This window comes from Carassius carassius, chromosome 19, assembly GCF_963082965.1.
Source record: "Carassius carassius chromosome 19, fCarCar2.1, whole genome shotgun sequence".
Taxonomy (NCBI): domain Eukaryota; kingdom Metazoa; phylum Chordata; class Actinopteri; order Cypriniformes; family Cyprinidae; genus Carassius; species Carassius carassius.
This window is the reverse complement of record NC_081773.1, coordinates 23720915-23743553: the sequence shown is the minus strand read 5'-3', so window position 1 is coordinate 23743553 and position 22639 is coordinate 23720915. Positions and strand designations below refer to the sequence as shown.

General features: G+C 34.9%; 1 protein-coding gene across 3 annotated transcripts in view; it reads right to left on the bottom strand.

Moving 5' to 3' along the window:
• The window catches only part of cps1 (carbamoyl-phosphate synthase 1, mitochondrial), a 38479-nt gene that overhangs the window by 9366 nt on the left and 6474 nt on the right, over positions 1-22639 (bottom strand). For all 3 annotated transcript variants that reach the window (XM_059500416.1, XM_059500418.1, XM_059500417.1), the window contains exons 17-31: positions 22017-22161; positions 21124-21334; positions 19940-20138; positions 19584-19760; positions 16786-16904; positions 15041-15182; positions 14892-14957; positions 14335-14398; positions 14038-14219; positions 10136-10330; positions 7890-7957; positions 6224-6299; positions 2334-2411; positions 827-934; positions 71-160 (exon numbers count right to left, since the gene is read on the bottom strand). In XM_059500416.1, the coding sequence (XP_059356399.1) occupies positions 71-160; positions 827-934; positions 2334-2411; positions 6224-6299; positions 7890-7957; positions 10136-10330; positions 14038-14219; positions 14335-14398; positions 14892-14957; positions 15041-15182; positions 16786-16904; positions 19584-19760; positions 19940-20138; positions 21124-21334; positions 22017-22161 (1920 nt within the window). The remainder of the gene's footprint in view (positions 1-70; positions 161-826; positions 935-2333; positions 2412-6223; positions 6300-7889; positions 7958-10135; positions 10331-14037; positions 14220-14334; positions 14399-14891; positions 14958-15040; positions 15183-16785; positions 16905-19583; positions 19761-19939; positions 20139-21123; positions 21335-22016; positions 22162-22639) is intronic.

Here is a 22639-nt window from a genome sequence, read left to right as displayed (position 1 = left end):
AAGTAATTGTTCAAATTTCTATCTTTTTTAAAGTCACAGACATATTTTTCATGAAGCACCAATAACTTACCATTACATCATTGCCCTTCACCAAAAATTGAGTGTTAAATGGCCCTGAAATCTCAAACGCCTTTGCAATTTTCTGTGTAGCAGTCTTCACCTAAAATAAAAAATATATAAATATAAACTACAAGTAATAACTCAAAAGTCTTAATGTACACAAAGTCAGAAAACATCAATCACAGTCTGAGTTATGCATTTCCTATCAAATTTACAGCAATCAAATGTACTCTGATAAACCGAGGCAGCTGAAAAGAGAAGACTTTGATGGACCGCTGGCCCTCTCACTTTGCTGGTAATAAACACGTTTTGTCAGATTTGTTTTAAGAGGTAGATTTCACAAACACACAGGCTATTTTTGCCTCAGCTCGAAGGAAAATGAAAAGTCACATCTGTGGCTCATGAAATACACAATCAAGACCACACTGAAAGAAACTTTAGATTAAAAATGACACCAGCATATGTTTTGTGTTTCCAGTTTCGATTTTCCTGAACAAATTGGATATCACAGTAAACAATGCAAATTTTAGTAATGGTTTCAGCATTATGTTGGGAATGGAAAAAGGCACAACGTTTTAAAGAAAACACCTGATGCAGAAACGTATTGTACAACAAACGGTGCACTAAATAAATTGGATGAGGATTGAATAAATGTGTTAAAATGTGATGAAAAAGCAAAACAAAACAAAAAATTAAAATTCTGCCTGGATAAGGTGCAAACCAGCTTCACACAGCAAGCTTTGTTGAATAAAAATGAAGTTGAGACCTTCTCCAGAGCTCCCTGGCTGATGGTCTGGGTGGGCAGTATGAGTGTGGCGTCTCCTGAGTGCACTCCTGCGTCCTCCACATGCTCTGTGATAGCATGAGCCAGCACCTGTAACCACAACCATACTTAAGGCTGATTTTAATACAATAATCATTTATTAATTCAGCTAGCTTTATATTTGCATTGTTCAAATCATAGAAGGGCTTATGTGTTTGATTGCACTTTTCCCAACCATCAACTGATTGCAATGGTTGCATCTCGATACCTTTTGAAAGTGTCTTTACTTTTGTTGATGGTACTAGCTTTTGAGTGTTGTTATTGCAAAACAATATGCAAGTTTATGAATATACAAAATGAGACGAGTAACATCCTGTACCCTGAACTCCCAGTCACTTAAGCACTGAGTGATAGACTGTTGAGATGAAATCAAGTCCTTTAGAGCTGGGACTAAAATGGACCATTTATTTGTTCCTGTTAGCAAACATCAATTTGAAGGGGTAAGACTCATGCAATATGTTTTATGCTGAAAATTTTAGATGTAATTTAATAACTGATCACACACTGGAACTAGAATAGCTTCAGTTTAGGTGTGAGCAGTCAGATTGTTTGAAAGAAACTTCTAGAACAACATGAGTCAACTGAATGATTACAATGTTCGGCACACTTTAATTTATGGTTCAATTCCCACTATTAAACGATTATCTATAGCTTTAGCCTCAAACTCTTAATTACTGCTTTTTCATAGTTAGTAAGGTAGTTGTTAAGTTCTGGTACTAAACAGGATTAAAGGAATAATTCACCCGAAAATGAAGATCTTGGCAAATTACTCACCCTCATGGCATTCCAAACCTGTTAGTTTCTTTCTTATGTTGAACACAAAAGAAAGAAATGCTGTTGGTGGTCCCCATTGACTTCCATAGTATGGAAAGAAATACTATGGAAGGAAGTCAATGGGGACCAACAACTATTTTAAACAGTTTTCTAAGATCTACTTTTATGTTCAACAAAGAAATTCATACATCTTTAGAATGATATGAGGGTGAATAAAACCATTTTGGTTGTCATTTTCGGGTGAAATATCCCTTTAAGGGATTTAAAATATGGTTATGAGTAATATATGCTTTACAAACAGCAAATATGCTAGTACTATGCATAGTGACAGCCAGTCCTTAAATTAAAGTCTTACCCAATTTTCAATTTTGGGTGAACTATTCCTTTAGGATTATAATCGCTTTAGTGCAAAACTAGATGTCATATTCCTTCCATAATCCTAATTTTACTTACCACAAAAATTATGTGCTAAAGCCTTGATGAAACAAAAAAATAAGGAACATACAAGCATTTTTTTAGACTGAAGCAGACTGAGACATCTTTTATTTTTTTAAGGGTTTTTTAAGTGTTTTTTTTGTGTCTTTTTTTTGTCTTTTTATGTGTGGGTGTGTGGGATAGCAGTTATTTTACTAATGTTACGCATTGTCTGTTGGAAAATTATTCTAGCATCTCTCACCTTGCCCATTTTGGCTACTGCATCCACTTCCACTTCTCTGGCACCTCGGACGAATTTAGTGATGACAACAGGATGATCCTATTCCCAAGAAAATGCTGTTACTAACACCGTTGCTAAAAAAAAAGTAAATACTGCAAAGGGCATCGAAAATACTGTATTGAAAAGCTGATTCAAAGGGCCTTTCAAGGCTAAACCTGTACATTAACAAGGACAGAGTGTCCGTGAAGTGCTTTCCAGAATTGTTAACCGTCTCTAACAGCCACACCAACCTGAGCCTCATGCAACACAGGGTCATTTCTGTTACTTAAGTCAATATAAGCATAATGCTTTGCAGAATAAAACCTTTCAACCCAGCACCTGACTGAAAGACCTGTCTCTAATACAATCTTATAATATCCATTAGTCATTTGACTAGCTTTATAATGTACCCTGACAAACACTAAAATACAAATGTAGGTGGGAAAGTGACGCTTTTAGGTTTTTAGATTTTCATTGAATGAGGTACTGATGTACAGATCTAGATATTGATTATTTCAGCCTTTCACACCGTTTAATTTTACCTGTGTGGCAATTTAACCTGTAACATTTTTAAATATATTTAAATAGAAAATGCTATATATATATATATATATATATATATATATATATATATATATATATATATACACATACATACAGAACAGACCAAAAGTTTGTAAACATTATTATTTTTAATGTTTTTGAAAGAAGTTTCTTCTGCTCATCAAGCCTGCATTTATTTGATCAAAAATACAGAAAAAAATGTAATATTGTGATATATTATTACAATTTAAAATAATTGTTTTTAAATTTATTATACTTTAAATTATAATTTATTTCTGTGATGCAAAGCTGAATTTTTAGCATCATTATCACATGATCCTTTAGAAATCATTCTAATATGATGATTCATTATCAAAGTTGGAAACAGTTCTGCTGCTTAATATTTTTTCCGAACATGTGATACTTTTTTAGGATACTTTGATGAATAAAAAAGTAAAAAAAAAAAAAAAGAAGCTATGTTTTTACAATATAAATATTTTGTAATAACAATATACACTACTGGTCAGTAATTTGGGGTCAGTCATTTTTTTTCTTTCTTTTTTTTAAATAAAATCAATACTTTTATTCAGCAAGGATGTGTTAAATTGATAAAAAGTGATAGTAAAGAGAATATATTATTAGAATATATATTATTAGATTTTTTTTTTTTTTTAATAAATGCAGTTCTTTTTAACCTTTTATTCATCAAATATATTAGACAGCAGAACTGTTTCCAACACTCATAATAAATCAGAATATTAGAATGATTTCTAAATGATCATGTGATCATGTGACTGGATGTTACATGTGACACTGAAGGCTGGCGTAATGATGCTGAAAATTCAGCTTTGCATCACAGGAATAAATTATTTTTTTAAAGTATATTAAAATAGAAAACTATTATTTTAAGTTGTAATAATATTTCACAATATTCTTGTTTTTTCTGTATTTTTGATCAAATAAATGCAGGCTTGATGAGCAGAAGAAACTTCTTTCAAAACATTAAAAATAGTAATGTTTCCAAACTTTTGGTCTGTACTGTATATATAATTGATATGCACTGTTATAGGACTGTGAAGTAAAATACCTCATGAAATCACTGTTGGAGTTCTGTGGCTTTTAGTTCACATCTGTCACAGGGGTTAAAGCAAAAAATAATCCTGAGCCTGAATTTTTTCCAGGGGCAGGGTGGGGCAGCACATGCAAAGCATGCAATGACTGTGGAAACTTAAACATTTATGGCAAAGTTATTGCTTTCTTTATTCAAACTGATTTTCTTTTTCATGAATATATGACTGACCTGCAGAATGAAAGCTGAATCATACACTTTAAAAATAATGCGCTAAATCACCACTTATCGACACTAGGGGTGTGACAAAACACTTAGCTCATGAGATGAGACAAAATACAGATACTTGGTTCACTAGAACATGACAATATTTTAACACTATTTTTAATAAATTTTCAGTGACAAAATATTTGTCTTTTAATTGCAAAAAGTAAAACAATGCAGTTGAATTTAGAAATATTTTAACTAATATAGGGCTGTAACTAATGATTATTTTGGTAATCAAGTAATCTACTGATTTTTATATTTTTTTAGTAACACAAACATACCCAAGTGAAAAACAGGCTATAGTATGACTGTTTATATATGTATAAACTAACGATGAGGCAATAATAATTGGCTAAATAAAATACCAAAACCAAAAAATTATATGATTGTACTGAACAACACTGTTAAAATACATTATGTAATATGCCTATTTATAATTTGAACATTACCAAATTAAGTACATTATGTATTAAAACAAATACCTGCAGAGGGAGCAAAAGGCATTGTGACGTTTCACTTTTTTCAAATTTTTATATTTGGCCACATGCAGAAACTTTTATTTTAAAATCGCGATGTACAATACATGGCATATTTAGAAATAGGTTGATGTCCTCCTGTGTTGGCAAGGGTTTTTAATGATTTACTTTACAAAAAATTGTGAAATAATGCACGCCGTTTTCCCAGATGAACGTTTTTAGAACGCAATTCAAATTCACAGCGTATACAGAGGAAGAGTTTAGCCCCTTTCACACATACAGTCTTCACTGGTAAATTACCGGTAAGTTACCATTAATAAATCATGTGTGAACAGGACCTTTTCAAAAATCCCGGTAAATTTGTTTTAAATTTAAAATTAAATTAAATGTATGCATTTAGCAGACGCTTTTATCCAAAGCGACTTACAGTGCATTCAGGCTATCAATTTTTACCTATCATGTGTTCCCAGGGAATCGAACCCCCAACCTTGCACTTGATATCGCAATGCTCTACCAATTGAGCTACAGGAACACTTTTTTAGAAATCATAATTTTTATGGAGATGACATGATTACTCTGAGGTGTTTACAAAGCTCAGCTGCTTTTTAATTGGTTATTCCATGTAAATATGTGCTAGACATCTTTGACCATTGTGCCTCGCCGCTTTTTGTCGTGCTTCTCCATTCACCAGGGCTACGACTCTGCAATTGGATACCATTATGTAAGCATAGAGGCTGTCTATATGCCAGAGTCAAATTCAGAAAATTTTACTTTTAGCATAACAATCTTTGACTTTTAGCAAAATTTACTGAAACATTGAATGAATTAGCAGAGCCGCATGGTTAAAATGCATTCAAACATTGATGAGGCATTTAACTTTATTTAACAACCTGCTATGCTTCACATTTCAGATATAAAGTTAATAGTCTTGATTTGGTTTGAAGTAGAAAAAAACATTGATTTTATGAAAATATTGCCATGAGCTGCAATACTTCAATAGTTCTCTACATCCTGTAGCTACAAGTCTGAATAATTTACAAGCACGAAAATATAAAATCAAATTAAATAATTTTTTTTCTAGTGATGGCAATTAATAAAAAATATGGTGAAAAAATACTCAATATCATTCCTTATGTACTCATGAATGGCTCAGTGATGGTGACAGTGATGGTAAAACGGTTTTGCTTGACTCAGGAAAACTACTGCACTCTTTAGTTTAAAACTGTAAGGGGCAGCAGGAACAGATGAAAATCAATACTGGCCCTGAGGTAAAGAAAAACTGGAGCTGCTGGAAATGAGCTTGGTGAGTTTTTTATTTTTTTAATAAAAACCTCTTTAGAGCATATTTTCCTAAAGGTTGTGTACAGATATGATGAAATGTAATTTCAAGAACATCATGCATTTGTGATAATGGCTAAAAAGGCTGCATGTTACATAATACATGACAAAACCAACACACTTCAGGTTAAGTTATTTATGCTGCGAACGGGCCAAATGGTTAAATGTGTCGATCTCACCTGTGACACCTGCGTGGCTTCCTCCAGGAAACGTTTCATCTCATCTTCACCGTACACCACATTCATGGCTGAGCCACTGGAAACAAAAGATTCTCATCATTTATCACTCTGACATTTAAATGAGCCCATCAAGAGACAAAAACATGATTCGATGGTTGTAGAGTCAAACCTAACAGACGCAAAGATATGTGGAGTTGTGTAAATGAAGAAAGGAAGAGAGAAAAAGCAAACTAGAGAAATATATTTGGGTCAGCTGTTCCTCGAGGCGATCAGCGCTGAATGTGTTTCATACAGAGATAAAAAATTATTTTTGGGGGATTTTAATGGCATCAGCCCTGCAGCTAACATTTGTGGAATAGCCAGATGTCTAACTGCACAGTTTAGAAGGGTAACTGCACCTGATCAAATTATCATCCACATATATGGACACGTCCATAGTACAATTTGGGTTGTGTGTGCACCTTTTTTCATTAAAAAAATTAATACGTTTATTAAGTCAAAAAGTTCATTTTAAACTCTGGTTGCATCCCATAATAAAATATTAAAAATAGCAGGTGATCACTACTTACCTTTACACTGTTTAACCGTCAAAATACAGTGAACACAGAGAGACAAGTGGGAAACATACTGAGACAGCCCTAAGCTCTCTTCAGTATCAAGCGTTTCACAGTCCAGATGAACTGGCAGTGTTTCTGTCAGGTTCTGTGTTGGAGCTGCAGTCCCTGAGAGTCTGAGCCTCAGGCACGGGTTTAGGCAATATAACGATGCCAAACCACAGCTGGCAACAATCACCCACAGAAACACAGAGCAGGACTCAAAACACGGGTCTCAACTGAGCAGCTAAGTGGTGATGGGCATACACAGGGCAGTAAATATTCAAATGAATGAAAGAAGTAAAAAAAGGCCTGATTTTGGCAGCTGGGTTTTCTTGAAAACAAAAAGCAAATCACTGTCTCTGCAAGAGACTATATTGTGTGTGGGTGTTGATTTATACCGTAAAAAGGTATACAGATTTTGCTAGTGATAAATAAATAAATTACTTTCATTTAGCTTTAGTTTCATATGTCTGTTTACAAGATAAGAGAAACAAATTTTCTCATTGCGGCACTCAAAATAGATGCCTACTGTCTGATTATGTGCAAATTAGCTGTTCAAGTCCTGCCAATCTGAGCGTCTTGTAACGTGGGTGAATTGCATCCTACCCAAGATTTCTACAGGCTGACTTTCTTTTGGTCCGAAACATTCACTTTGGTCTTTTCCATACAATGACAACTCATAGTAGCAGAAAGTGACCATAGGTGAGGAAATTTTTACTTTATAATTTATTATTGTTGTTTTTATTCATTCAAATAATCAATTCACTGAAAATAATGCCCTATGTAGCTGTTTACTGATTTGTTGGATTAGAGAATCACTCTTTTGAGTGGATTCTTTTTAAATGCACCATTTGAATGATTCATTCACCAATCAAGTTGGTTTGTTCAGTAACTAATCCAGCTGCAGTAGATTTCAATCATTGGAGGGAAACAATATTAGTGAAATGTGATTACATTTTTGGCTTTTTTTTATCCCACAAAATTCTGCCAAAGAGATACAAAAGCATCACACGGGGAGTCAATTCCATACTGTGCTTGTGTCCTGACTTCACCGATCCCCTTGTACTCACCTCAGAACATAGGATGGCCGCAGGAGGCAAGGGTAGCCCACGGTACTGGCAAAAGAAACAGCATCCTCCTGAAAAAGACAAATTATATATCTCTTTGCAATCAGCTGCACGACATCACCTAGTATGTGTAGCAGATGAGGTCAGGCTTCTTGTGCTCTATTCTCTATTTGAATCCCAGACTGTGGGCAAAGGGCCAGGCAATTACCGTCGACCACATCTATTCACCTTACTTTTAATGCTTTGTGAACTGGCTACTTCACAGAGAAAAAAAACTACAAGATTTAAAAACCATGTTTTGGAGCAGACTGTTATTAGCAAGTGGAATTAACCTTTACCAAATGTATTGGAGAAAATACTGCCTATAACTAAAGCTAAAATGCATACATAAAAGTATTATATTGAACAAATCTAAAATTAAAATGAACATCTAAGTATCCATTTGTGAGTTTACTGTATACGGGTGGATCAACTAAAAAAAATGACAAATTTCATCTGTACCTCATATATCTCCAGTTTCAGAGACAAGGCTTAAGTCTAGTCCCAGACTAAAATGCATGTCTGGGCTGAAAGAAACTTTCAGTGACTGATCCTAAAATATGTCAGTTCCTTTTTTTAGTCTCAAGGTACACATCAGTATTCTAACATTTATAAAAGTTACTTAAATGTCCTAATTGATCTATGGCCCAATCCTGGCTTATTGTAAGCCCTGTCTTTGAAGTCGGGCCTTAAAGATATAAAAGTTTTGCAAGAATTACATTTATCTGAGTCAACCCAGAAGTTAGCATCGCCCCATTTCCTTCAGTAAAAAGAGTCTACCAGTTGGATAATTGGAGTTAGAATAGTTTGCAAGAAACACAAGGAGGCTGTAAAAGCAGACTAATAAGTGGATATTTTGGAGAGCTGGAGTGGAGATGAGTGGAGAGTTTTTCTGTTTGGCATGATGCTTTTTAATATCTTGACAACCTCTTTAGTCCCAAATAGCCATTGGTTAGTATTTTTTTAAAAGCACATAAAAGCTTACTAAAAATATCTTACCGATTTATTTTAATTTGTAGTATAAAATATAAAATATGTTTAAGTTATCCACAGACCTTATTTTGGACATTTAACCAAAACCCATTCTAAAAACCTAATGATTTTCAGAGAATTCTTTAATATTTTATTTTGCTATGCTCCTCTTTTTTGTACTACTAATTCTCAGATACAATTCAAATGAAAGAAAACCCAATGACTTTGGGACAATGGAACCAGAAATGCAAAAATACTAACTCGTTTGAGTTTTAAGACTCGTTCCTACAGCACTCTATTGAAAAGCTTTAAAAGATTTGGAATACACTACATGGCATGTCTTTTATGGTGCTTTTTTTGTAGATTATATGGAAAAAAAGGAGTGCAGGTTTGGAGTGACACACCGACTAAATGCTGAAATTTTTATTTTTTTTTGTGGACTGTGTGACATAAGGAAGCAACTATATCCTCTCTTTTCACCTTTCCTAAGCACTAGTCTTCTAGACAGAAACAGCACACGGAGCAAACCGCAGAATCCCAAAAGATTCTGCTGATCTCTACTGCCTTTCTGGCTTGTTTCAACAACAGGGAGACCATTAAAATGCTGGATGTACCCTTAGCAGTGAGACAGAGACCAGCGGAGGGTGAGTGGGCAGTGCCGTGGGGCAGAATGCCCTATTTCTCCCCCCTTCATCACACCAACTACAGCTCTTCGCTTCCATGGCCCGCGGCAAAAAGGCTGGATGTAGCTAACGGACCAGCGAGCATGCTTCCAGTCAACATGTTTCAGCACTTCTAATGTTTGCTGTTTGAAAGCACTCTGACACCTCTGGAGTATTGGGGTGAATGCAGCATTTGTAGAAATGAAAGTCTGGAAATGCAACTATATTGGAAGAACGTCTGCATGGCCATGTGAGTGGGTGATTTCTTAAAAGCCTTCAAATGAATGGAGCAATAAATTATTAATTAAACGAGAAAATGCATAAGTAAAGCAGGTTGTGTTCACGATTACTGCAAAATCACATCTATATTACTCAATTGACCCAAATCAACAAACTCCAGCAAATCCTGTCCCTTTTATCCTTGAACATGATGTGAATCATCAAGATAGCGGCATACATAATTATTTAATGGTTCGATTAAAAGCATTTAAAATTAAGAACCAGTAACAACACCTCTTTCATCTCTCCTGAAATAAACCACAGATGAAGGGTGTTGTGAAGTGAAACTAGCCTTACCAGTGAGCTGAGAGCCCGCCATGGGGCCTGACCTACACCCAGATCATCCAGTATGGAGGAGAATACAGATCTCTCTTCTGCACGATCAATCTGAAGAGGACTTGTTCCCAGAATCTTCACCCCATTCAGGTGCAGGGGCATGGCCAGGTTATTGGGGATCTGCCCACCCACAGATACTATACAGCCAGTGCAGGCCTGTGGAGGGATGGAAAGTGTCTAAAGTCTTAGTCTTGCATGAAACACTTCTGACTATCGCCATAAATCCTGATCCACACTGTAATGTATTCTGGTCAAGAACAGCCCACATAACTGGAAAGAAATGACTGACTGGAATGTAAAGTGACCATAAGGTGAATAATAAAGACATAAACAGGAAGGAGAAAAAACATTCAAATAAAGGTTTTTGTGAGAAACTGAGAATACTGTGAGAAATGGCATATGTAGACCCTGATTAGAGAAATATGCATGGAATTTAGTTTTTTTTTTTTTAAGATGTCAAATTGTGCACACCAAGGTTCAATTTATTTGATCACAAATGCAGTAAAAACAATGTGACATTACTTCAATTTTTTTTTATTTTTAAACTATTATATCTTTTAGACTTCTGTAAAATACACATGGCAGTCTCAAATATTTAATGCATTATATTCTTAATTAGTTTTATTTTTGTTTAAGTTTGAACCTATATACCCTCCATATTAATAACAGTCTGAGTAATTCACGAACCGTAAACTCTCAGACATCGGCTATTGTGTCTATTTTGCATATGTCCTTTATGTCCAACTTGTCCAAATGTGGGGAGCTTGAAAGGGGTTAAAATATTTTAAAGCTGGATTTTCAGGAGTCATTACTCCAGTCTTTGACACTTTAGCTAGTATGCTAATTTGGTGCTTAGGAAACATTTCTAATTATTATTGCAATTGACAACAGCTTCATTTATTCCAGAATTCTTTGCTAAATAAGAGTTCAAAAGTGCAAATTAACTGAACTTGAAACTAAATTTTTATTGTAACAGTGTAAGTTTTTTTTACTGTTACTTTCCAGCAGATTAATGCATCCTAGCTGAATTAAAGTATTAATTTGTTTACAAAAACCCGTTCTGACCACTAACTTCTGAATAGTAGTGTATTTACATAGTGCAACTGAGACCCACATTAGTCTTTGCAACACAAAGGCATTCATCCATCAGTGAAAATGACTACTATATTTAAACAATCTTACAGCTCAAATAATTTCATTTCATTAAATGCACAATTGCATTCATTATAATATTCCTATAAAGCCCAAATATTCCTTTCAGTAAACATACATCTACCAAATGACAAGTGCTTTTTATAATTACACATTTTCAACTCAACAATTTAACATATGACTGATTGTATCCACCCATGACCAAAGACTACAAATAGTGCTACTTATGAATTTAATAAAGCTTGCTTCATCCTCTAATACAACAGAAAATTTGTTTTAAGCAAAGAAGGTTTTAATCAGAGTTTTGTTTTAACAAATTACTATAATCATTTCTCATTCATTGCATGAATTCACAATGATTTGGCATTGCTCAATCTAAACTCTCATCCACTGATGTTGTCTTTCTCTCTGTTTTAGGGATGAGCTGTGGTCCCAGGAGCTGACCCTGGAACATGACATGGCATTATTTTACGCTTTGAGAGCTATCATATACCTTCTGATCACATTCATCACATTCCGATGGCAACCACATGTATTCACACTTCACTATTCATACACCGTTCCCTCCAGGTTTATCAGAGCACACTACCGTTATGGTAATAAATCGCTACACAGCGCCTGGGAATTTATTACAACCTCTGGGCATAACAACAAACACTTGATCAACCCATGCTTTAATCACCTAGCATATAATGTGTCTGAATGGAAAAGTCAATGGCTGTTAGAGAAGGTCAGGTTTTGCATCATCAGTGAAGACTTTAGTGGCTTCATCACTATAAAGGGAATAGAAATGAGCTCCCCACACACTGCTTAGACACTTAGAGGCATCTCCTGGTTAGTCTCTTGAGATAATGGCGTCTAGGTCTGAAACTGCATAAAACAGCATTTATTCTCTCTATAGAGAACATTCTCACAATATAAATTAGAATCTTTTCATCCAGAGGTTGTTAAGTGATTTGATATGATTCTGTAGCAGTGTGATTTCAACTTTATTTAACTTTTTTTTTTTTAATTGCCATAATCACGGTGAAGAACTGCTCTTCACATAATACTGAAGAATGACCAATCACAGAAGGTTGTTACTGTGGAAACAGAAACAGCAGCAAAATAGCTTGGCAACGACTGCTCATTCCCACAAAACTTTTTCAAATGACAAAAGTATAGGGCTGCTGAGCATGTATTATATTAAAAAAATATATTGCAAATAATCACAAATGTACAAATCACAATATGCACTTGCATAGCAAACCAGTGTGAGGAGATAAGTCATCTATGTTGTTTATGTCACTTTTTAATTGCAATGTATTTTACACACCTACAGCATTGTATCGCATTTCATATTATGTAACAAGTTATCATATTTTTCTTCATGATCACACAGCCCTAAAATTGATTATAGTGTTAATAACTTAAAACTGTTAACAGTATACTGTACTATCTATTGTATTGTATTTTGTATTTTTGAATCTGTATGCGTAACATACCAGCAAACATACCAGAATTTACAGTAGGAATAATACAGAATAGTAATATGCTATTCTGAACATGCCATATCTATATTTCTGTTTGCAAAACATTTAATGCTTAGTTAGAATCAAATGCTGTAATGTTGTGATTCCTTTTGAAATGCCTATGAAGAAAAAGAATGGGAAAACTATTTCAAGATGCAGCTGAAAACATGTGCCATCAGTGTTGTGCTTGAATATCACTTTTTCAAAATGTGATGAGATTTTAAAATACCAATCCAGGCATTAAAGAATTCTGTGGAAACACATGATGTTGTTTGTATAGCACTGGCTGCATAAACAGTCTAACGCTGGTGGAGTTAGTCCTGCTGTGATATTCATTAAGACCAGTCGGATCTTGTCAACAGTCACACATTGCTGAACACCACAGAAGAAAATGAGGAATTGCTCGCATTCTATAGTATAGACTGTCTGCTGCCGGTTTTATAAAGGACTACTTTTTTTTTCAACAGTGAAAAAAAGAACACATTAACTCTTATATACTTTCAGACGAGATAACAGGGGAGATTGGAACATTGTATTAAGCAGGTTGTTTCTTATGAGGCGTGGAACAAAATGGGGGGAAAAAAATTCCACAGCTCAAAAATGTCAGAAGACAGCCTGATAAGATCAGGAAAAAGATTTTGGGATGCAAGTGTGGAGAACAAAAAATAAATTTAGTATAATGCATTCGCTTCATATTAGGCTTTACAATGCCTGTACTATTATCGGAACAATACTGTTTTCCTTATAATAATGTCAAAATATTTAACTAAGTAAATAATTATGTCCACCAAACCAGTCTTACTGTTAACTATTAAAAAAAATATATAACAATAGTTATTATAAAAAAAATCGACTTGCCTCCATCTATAGTATTCCTTTTTGAAAAATACTTTTTTTAAACAACACAATGGTGACAAACCGGGCTTTGTCAAGCTGTGATAGCTAGAACAATTTTCATTTTATTTTTAATGCCAGGAAAAGATGCATTTATAATAACTACATGTACTGGTAATAATAAATCACAAAACGCTAACTTAGCCTTGCACAACCAATCAGATTTTAGATCAAGAACTCTCCACTTTATAATACAATTTTCAGAAATGGGACCATTTCATAATGTCCTTGTCAAATATGAAAGTGAATAATACCTTTCACTTACTTAAAGGCACCAGGTGCACAGGCTAAACTTTGACCTCTCACCTCCTGCTGTGTGATGTCCAGGATGCGCTCCAGGGTTAACTCCTCAAAGTACAGACGGTCACACTCATCAAAGTCCGTACTGACCGTCTCTGGGTTATGGTTCACCACTACTGTACGCTTGCCCATCTGTCTAAGGGCACGAATGCTTGACACCGCACACCAGTCAAACTCCACACTGCTGCCTGTGGGGGAGTAGAGTGAAACGCTGCCCTGACCCGCTCTTTCACTAACTGCTCATTAAAACTAATGAAGATAATACATGAATGTGATAAAAATCTGAGAATGATTTGAACTCACCAATGTGATACGGACCACAACCCACAATCATGATACCGTGATCCTTAAAATCCAAGTCATGTTCCTGTTAGAAGGACAAACCAAAATTGGTTTCATCCACACACATATACCAGAAGCTCCAATCTTCATAATGTATTGCAAAATTGTATTTTATTTGATGTCACGTAATGTCACGAGTGCCAACTTCCACAATGAATTTCAAAATTGTATTAATTCAAATTTTGTTTGAATTTTGTAAGATTTTTTTGTTTTTGGTTTTGTTGAATTAATTTTAAATTAAATAATTTTAAATAATTTTAGATTAAATTATTTTTTTAAATAATATTTTCCCTTTTCAACTTACATATTTACACCTTATTTATTTTCTGTAATGGGCATTTAGGTGCTCAAATGGTTTAGAAATACTCTAAATGTTAAATTAAGCTTTCCCTCAGTTTCTCCCATGTACCAAAATTGTCTAGAAAAATACTATGGAATAGTCTAGACAGGGAATTGGACAAAATGCAGATGCTTCAACCATCAAAGACCCTGTATAAAGGTTGGATAGAGTTGTTTACCTGACCATGGTAAGTGCAATACAAATAATTGGTGGCTGCAGGGTATTCAGCAGCAAGTGTATCAATCTGAAAGTAAGCACAAGAAACATTTATCATGGAGCAAAGGTCATTATAATCATAAACAGATATTTCTGGCAATGGGTTCAAACCTGTTTGACCCAAGGTCTGATGTTCTGGTTGAGCCTGAGCCCCCGAGCTTCTCCCTCTGAAATGTTCATAGCCTGACCAACCTGTCGGTCTGAGAAACCATCCATCTTGGCCTTCAGAAGTAGATCTCTCGGCACTGTGGCACTGAGGGTGGAAAATGGATTAAGAAACTCAAGACATACAGTATGCGCTGACTCTTAAACTTAGCCGAATATTAACTATTTATTCCTCTACTGCTTGGTTACATAGCATTTTCTAAGCTCTTTTTATTTTTACTTTTTTTGGTAAATACATGCAAAATCATTAGAGGAAAAAATATTTTTAAGATAAATAGTAAACTGTGAACCTTTGATCATCAGAAAGTTCAAGCTTCAGTGTACATGGAAGGAAAGAAAATATCAAAAAAGAAAAATCCTGGCTAAAGATGCTTAACACATTAAATCAATACAACATTTGAACAAAGATCAAAGAGCACTGGAATCAAAATTTGTGGATTTTTCTTCCTTAACATTCATGTTTTATAAGCTCTGTATGGACATAAAACAATTCAGGTGATTAAAACTCTTCTCATGTAAAAAAAAAAAAAAAAAAACCTCAGTGTATGTACTGGTCCGGGTTTAAGTCTGACCATTGTTTATTAACAAAGTAAAGAGCATTATAACCAGCAGGAGTGTGAGACAGTAGAGTGTCAGTAGCAATGGACAGAGACAACCAGTCCTCACTATCCCACGCACCAAATGTGAGACTTCACACAATACTGTGCTTAAAGAGTGCGGAGTGCACATCACTGAGCACTAAACACATGTAATCTGTTTCATTCATAACTGGTGAACAGAAACTCCACATATGCATCACAGAAGTGAAAGAAGTGACGGGGCTCAAAAAAATCCCTAATATGGGCAAAGGTATACAGCTACCCCTGTGAATAACGAAATGAAGAGAAGGGCTTGAACTGATGAAGAAAGAAAAAAAGTGAATCTGAGAAGTAGGCAATGTACTGGAAATAGATTGTCAGGAACAACCAGTCAATTATACACTTCAGTGGTCATTAAACAAGTCATAAAAAATATATGACTGCACCTGAATTGCACCTGACCAATCAGAATCAAGATCCTGTATATTAATGCATTACATTACACAATGATTTTGCATGATATATTGGTATTAATAGAACCATTTAGATATTTTGCATTGCAACATAATTTTTTATTACAACTAAACCTATTTTGTATCCCAAATTCTCATAATTATAATGAATCCAGACTTCTTTTTTGCAATACAGCAAATTTTTTATGTTTTTCAAGCAAAGCAATGAATATTTATCATGCAAGTAATTGAATAATTTATTTATTTCACAGTAATTTAATAAATCTACGCATTACACTAATGAGAATGACTTTAGAATTACAGTAATAAAATTTTAGTTATTTTATAATGTTATATAATTGCCGTAATGCAATGAAATTTTCAACAGGCAAAATATTAATTATTCATTTCCAGTGATTTTGACAACGATCGGGATATGATCTTGACAAGTAATATGATATTTACCCTCTTGTACTTTAATACATACAAGCTCTCTCTGACTATCACCAATAATAATGTTTTCAAAAAAGAATACAGAAAAAAAGCGGTGATTAACTTTTTAATTTTGCTGCTGTGTACTTAAGTTTGATGGTCAAGTGGTGTGCAGTTCTGTCTATAAATATCAGTTTTGCGTGTCTGAATGTATTTGTTAGTCTCTCACCTGGTATACTGTCCCAGGAGCTGCTCCATGGCAGTAATGTGCTTCAGTTTGTGCAGGAACCATTTGTCTATGGCAGTGAGGTCATGGATGTTATCAACAGTCACACCACTGTGAAGGGCCTTAAGAAACAAAACAATCAACATAATATAAAATCAGCATCAGATCAGAATACTATAATTGGCATGAACATAAACAGGCTTTTCTAATAAATGATTGTGATCTACAAGAAATTGTTGGGTCATTGTTAAATGAGAAATAATGGCTCTTGATTGTTGGCTGTTAGCTGGTGGTGTCCCTTGAATACAGAGCAGAGCCCAATGAGCTGTAACTGGCTGTTGCCATAGCGCTGTGGGAGGACCAATCAGGACACAGCACTTAATAGCCTGTCTGCTTAATAGAAGGCATAACCTGCTTTGAATGAAATGATGTGCCTGGAGACTTACATCAAACTCCAGTATTACAAGTGAGACCAACCTTGAGAGTTATTGATGTCCCGTGTCTTGATAGGATTTGACCAATTATTCCGTAATAAATCTGCCAACATCAACCTGTCCATTTGACACTCACATGACACATATTTTGAGGAAAAGTAGGCTGTTTTCTCTTTAGGCAGACAGGTAATTTTCATTTTTAATGAATGCCCAGGGGATTCAGAGGGGTCTTGTATCAACCTGAAGGGGTTTATTTTGCCCACAAATTGACAAAACATTGATTTAAATGTAAACAGAAAAAATGAGAGTGGAAATAGTTCACTAAGAAACTAGGAAATCGGTGACAATAGGATAATACTACGCTTAAGTGGTCTTACAAAACAAAAATATCTGACCACAAAATTCTGTGACTGACCAATCAGAATGAAGTATTTCATCGAATAATTATTTAAAATTAAGGTTTACATGACATTATACTCCCAAAGAATATTTACCCTATTGCACCAAATCTCCTAAAGTAGTTTCGCCAATGGCTCGGGAATCAGTTAATTGCATTAAATTGTTCAATTTAGTAAATAGTAAAAAGTTCTAAAGAACAACATTTATATATATATTACACTATATATTAGGGGTGTAACGGTTCACAAAATTCACGGTTCGGTTCGATACAATACACTGGTGTCACGGTTCGGTTCGGTACGGTTCGGTACGTTTTAGATACAGCAAAAAGAAAAAATTGGCAGATAAATTTCCTTGATTTTTAAAAAATGTTTTATTTATTAAAACTAACAAAGTATGTTTTTTTTTTTTACATTGAACAATGATGGAGCTATTCTTTACCCATCTTCTATGGTGTTTTCTTAGCAGCATACTGTATAAAACAAAAACAGCTCCTTATAAAAAAAAAATGAAAATGTAATATTAGTTATGAACAAATACAAAGATTTAACTTTTTATATGGAACTCTATAACTCTTTATATTGAGTGTGTTTTTACTCAATTGGTTCTCTATAGGGCTTATGTTTTTTGGAACAAAGCAGGAATTACGGTCTGTCTGAAATGGGCTCGTGAAGGAATATTGTAACGGGGCTCAATTACATTAAGCATGTTCTTAAAACCTACGTTTTCCACTACAGAGTAAGGCGCTCGCTCACTCAGTACGCGCTGAAGGCTCGTTGCAAAATGGTTAATGCGTTTAACAGACCAGAAATAGAAGATCCTCCAATAACCAACAGGTCTGGTGTTTGGGTGCACTTTGGATTCCCTGTAAGCTATAATGGTGATGATAGAATGAATGGTAAATAGTAAGGTCTCATATCCGCGGCTATAACGTAAATGTAGCCAAACGCCGTGGTGATGTCTTTTGCCCTGTTTGAATCCGTTGGAAATGTCTGTCTAAATGCTGTGGGGATAGTTTTCATGCGTGTATGTTTCTCCTTTTTTCCGTCTTTTCCCAGATACTGACACACTAAGGTGATGTCGGCGTAAATGAGTTGACATGTTTCAAGTATTCCCGCTGGTGTTTTTATTTTTTTTTTGTATTCCCGCTGGTGTAGGCTACCCTAGATGCGACATATCGTTGTTTTTTTATCCACCACTCTCTTGCCATCACCATTATAGCTTACAGGGAATCCAAAGTGCACCCAAACACCAGACCTGTTGGTTATTGAAGGATCTTCTATTTCTGGTCTGTTAAACGCATTGGCCATTTTGCAACGAGCCTTCAGCGTGTATTACTTAGTGAGCGAGCGCCTGACTGAATAGCCTAACATAAACATATAAGTTGGTGTTTTTTTCTTCTTCGGGGGGTGTCAGGGGCGTTGCCTGTTACGTCGTTTGGGGTATTGGGCTACCTTGTTGAACGCATATCATTATATTTCACAATTTTTTTTATTTTCCAAATATAATTAATTAGTCCAATGAACCGTTTGGTCCATAATGCGTACCGCGTACCGAACCAAAAGCCTCGTACCGAACGGTTCAATACGCATACGCGTATCGTTACACCCCTAATATATATATATATATATATTATATATTTTTTTTTTATATATATACACCCCTAATATATATATATATATTTTTTTTTTTTTTTTTTGTTTTTTTTTTTACAGTAATTTTGATCAATTTAATGCATCCTTGCTGAAAAAAAAACCCAGCATACTCACCCCAAACTTCTATATAGTAGAGTATATATACACTATCTAATCTGGACACAAAGGGTTAGGACAGATGTAAAAACTGCTGTCTCACTGATTCATAAGTCATGAGCCTGAATTAAATATGGCTGTTATATTGATTCAAAAAGAATCAGAATCTATCATCTAGACTCTAATGCACTTTTTCTTAATGCTACGGGTCACACACCTGGGCGAGGGAGAAGATACGAGTACTTGAAGGCAGCGAGAGCTCTCGCTGAAGGTCTCTCTGCTCTGCCCAGGCTCTTTTCAGAGGCAGACGTGGTACAAAGCCGTCCACTGAGGGGTGGCACATACGCAAAGCCTTCTGGATGCTCTCCTCAAAGGTTCGGCCAACTGCCATGACCTGTGAGGGGAGGAAAATTAGAGGTTGGAGACAGAAGTCATTCTGTTTCTGTAAGTCAACAGCACTGAATTAACTGTGATACAGACTTAAATAAAATTGGCACCGAAGATTCAAAATCATAATTTGGTCTTTGGTTAGTTTTAATCTGTGTTAGATTCAGTAGCCATGGTAACTCGCACCTCTCCAACACTCTTCATGGCACTGCCAATCTCCCGAGACATCCCGTGGAAGCGGTCCAGATCCCAGCGAGGTATTTTGGTGACAATATAATCCAAACTGGGCTCAAAACAGGCCGTGGTCTGCTCCGACACTGCATTCTTTATGTCCGGCAATGGGATGCCCAGTGCTAGTTTAGCAGCTACAAATGCTAGTGGATATCTAGTTAAAAAGAGTCAGAAAGTAGAGTAATGTTTTTTACAAGAAAACAATGGTTATGAAAATTTTTTTTAAATGTCACTGCGGTCTGTGAGAAACAGTTGAGATATGGAGAACAAATTGTGACTTTTGTCATGTCATTTCACTTGTCTCATCTCGAGTTTCAGAAAGATCTCAGAAGTGTCTCAAACAGTGTTCCAGTTTGTCAAGATACTAAAAATGCTATACATTTCCAAGACCAAACTATTTAAGCTATGACATTTATTTATAACCTTTTTTCACTTACTTTATGTCAACCATTACCTAACTTGTGACTACTTGTATTTCTATTAAAGAATTAACAGTTGTTAAAAAAAAAAAATAATAATAATAATCTTAAAATTACTTACAAATACCTCTTGAGATTTATTAAAGAGTATAAACCTGCCCTCAGTACAGTTTAAAGAACAATGCTTTCCAAAAAACCCTCCATATTGATTTTTAGGGAAAAAAATAATAATTGCTCCACTAGGTATTAAAACTATTTTTGCCTCTTCACACTGATCTTCTGATAAAACAATACAATCTGTTCTGTTTATTCAACACAGTTTGTTTGTCTTCTTACAGAGCGTGTGGCATCAATGCTTTCAAAGGATATGGATTCATTTCACACTGAACAGACAGAGTGGTGGGTGGGTGTTTTTTAGAGTCTGGCTCTCAACATACACAGAACTTTGGCTGCAGTCAGTTCTCAATATTTTGGTGACGATAAATGCAAAACCAAGGACGGTGTGAAACTGACACCTTTAGCTGATCACAGAAAAATGTCTGTTTTGCAGGTAAAACTCTAACCAAGCCAAAGAATTTAATCTTAAATCTGTATCTATACAGTGTTAAATGAACTCAAATACAATGCAGTGAGGTCCCTAAAGACATAACTAAGCACCCATAATGCTTGCATACCTATATACAGTACTTTAAAAATATTTATATATTATGATGATCTCACCCTGTGGCTTTGGAAGCCAGTGCTGAGCTTCTGGAGAGGCGGGCATTCACCTCAATGATACAGTACTCCAGAGAGGACGGATGCAGGGCATACTGGATATTGCACTCTCCCACAATGCCCAGATGACGCACAACTTTAATAGCAGTCTCTCTTAGCATGTGGTATTCCTCATTGGACAGAGTCTGGCTGGGTGCAACCACGATGGAGTCACCTTTGGGATGACCAGAAAGGGCCATTAACAAAAGCTCTTGAGAATTTACAGTGCATGTCCTCATGCGATGTAACTGGTGTTTAAATTCACATGGCTTTATGGGTTATGAATATGGATGTGTATGCAAGGATCAATGTCAAAGACGATGAAAAGGAGATAAAAATCTTGTTAACATGCATGTACCACATTCTTAAAAAATATCATTTCGATTTCATTTAAAAAAAGAAAAAGAAATTCTCAAAAACAGTTTTAATTTAATGACTACATTAAAACAGGTAAATTAATGTAACCATTGAGGTAAAAAAAATGTACTAAAATGCTTTCCTTACACCCTGCATACATGCAAGTCTTGATCAATTTTTTCCAAATGATTTAATTTACTTTTATTTTTTTATTATCAATATAAGTGGAGATTTCTGAATGAAAAATTAATTCCATTTGACAACCTAAACTAACCTTATAATGTGTTATATTAATATAAATACATTTCATTAAAGGCTTATATGTAAACATACATTTTAAACATACATACATTGTGTAATTAAAAAATTATTCAAATATAATAACAATATAATAATATAATAATATAATTTTTTTAATAACACGAAAAATGAACCTCACCTCTTTATTTTCGGAATAATTTAACAAAACATGTTCATGTTCTACATAGATATCATGGTACCTGTATGGATGCCCAGAGGGTCAAAGTTCTCCATATTGCAGACAGTGACACAATTATCAGCAACATCTCGAACCACCTCATATTCCACTTCCTTCCAGCCCAGCAAGGACTTTTCCACCAGGATCTGGCTGCTCATGGCCAGGGCCTGTAACAGAACAGGAAAAAGTGAAAGGACTTAACCAACTTTCAAGATACCAAACCATCACGAAAGAAGCCATATCAAGAGGAATCCAATTTTCCTTGATCTTCTAGAGATAAGAGTTTGCTAAGAACACATACCATAGCTTTCAGAATTCAGCTTCATACCCAGTTGGGAAAAAAAGAGCATTTAAGACTTCTAGCTACAAAAATGCAAAAAAAAAAAAAATTTTGATGGGTGAAGCAGTTAAAATTCTATTGGACCGACAGCAGACAAGTTAAAAATGTATTTTAGTGTCTTAAAAAAAGTGTCTATTAAAAAATAAGTTAAAATATTTGGCACAAAACACTAATGTTATTAGTGGATATTGGACAGATAAAAATATTTATATTTTATATATATAATGTATATATAAACAACCTTTAATAAAACTCTTTGTTCAGGAAGAAACATTAAGCTTTCTTGACCTATACCTGATCATAAA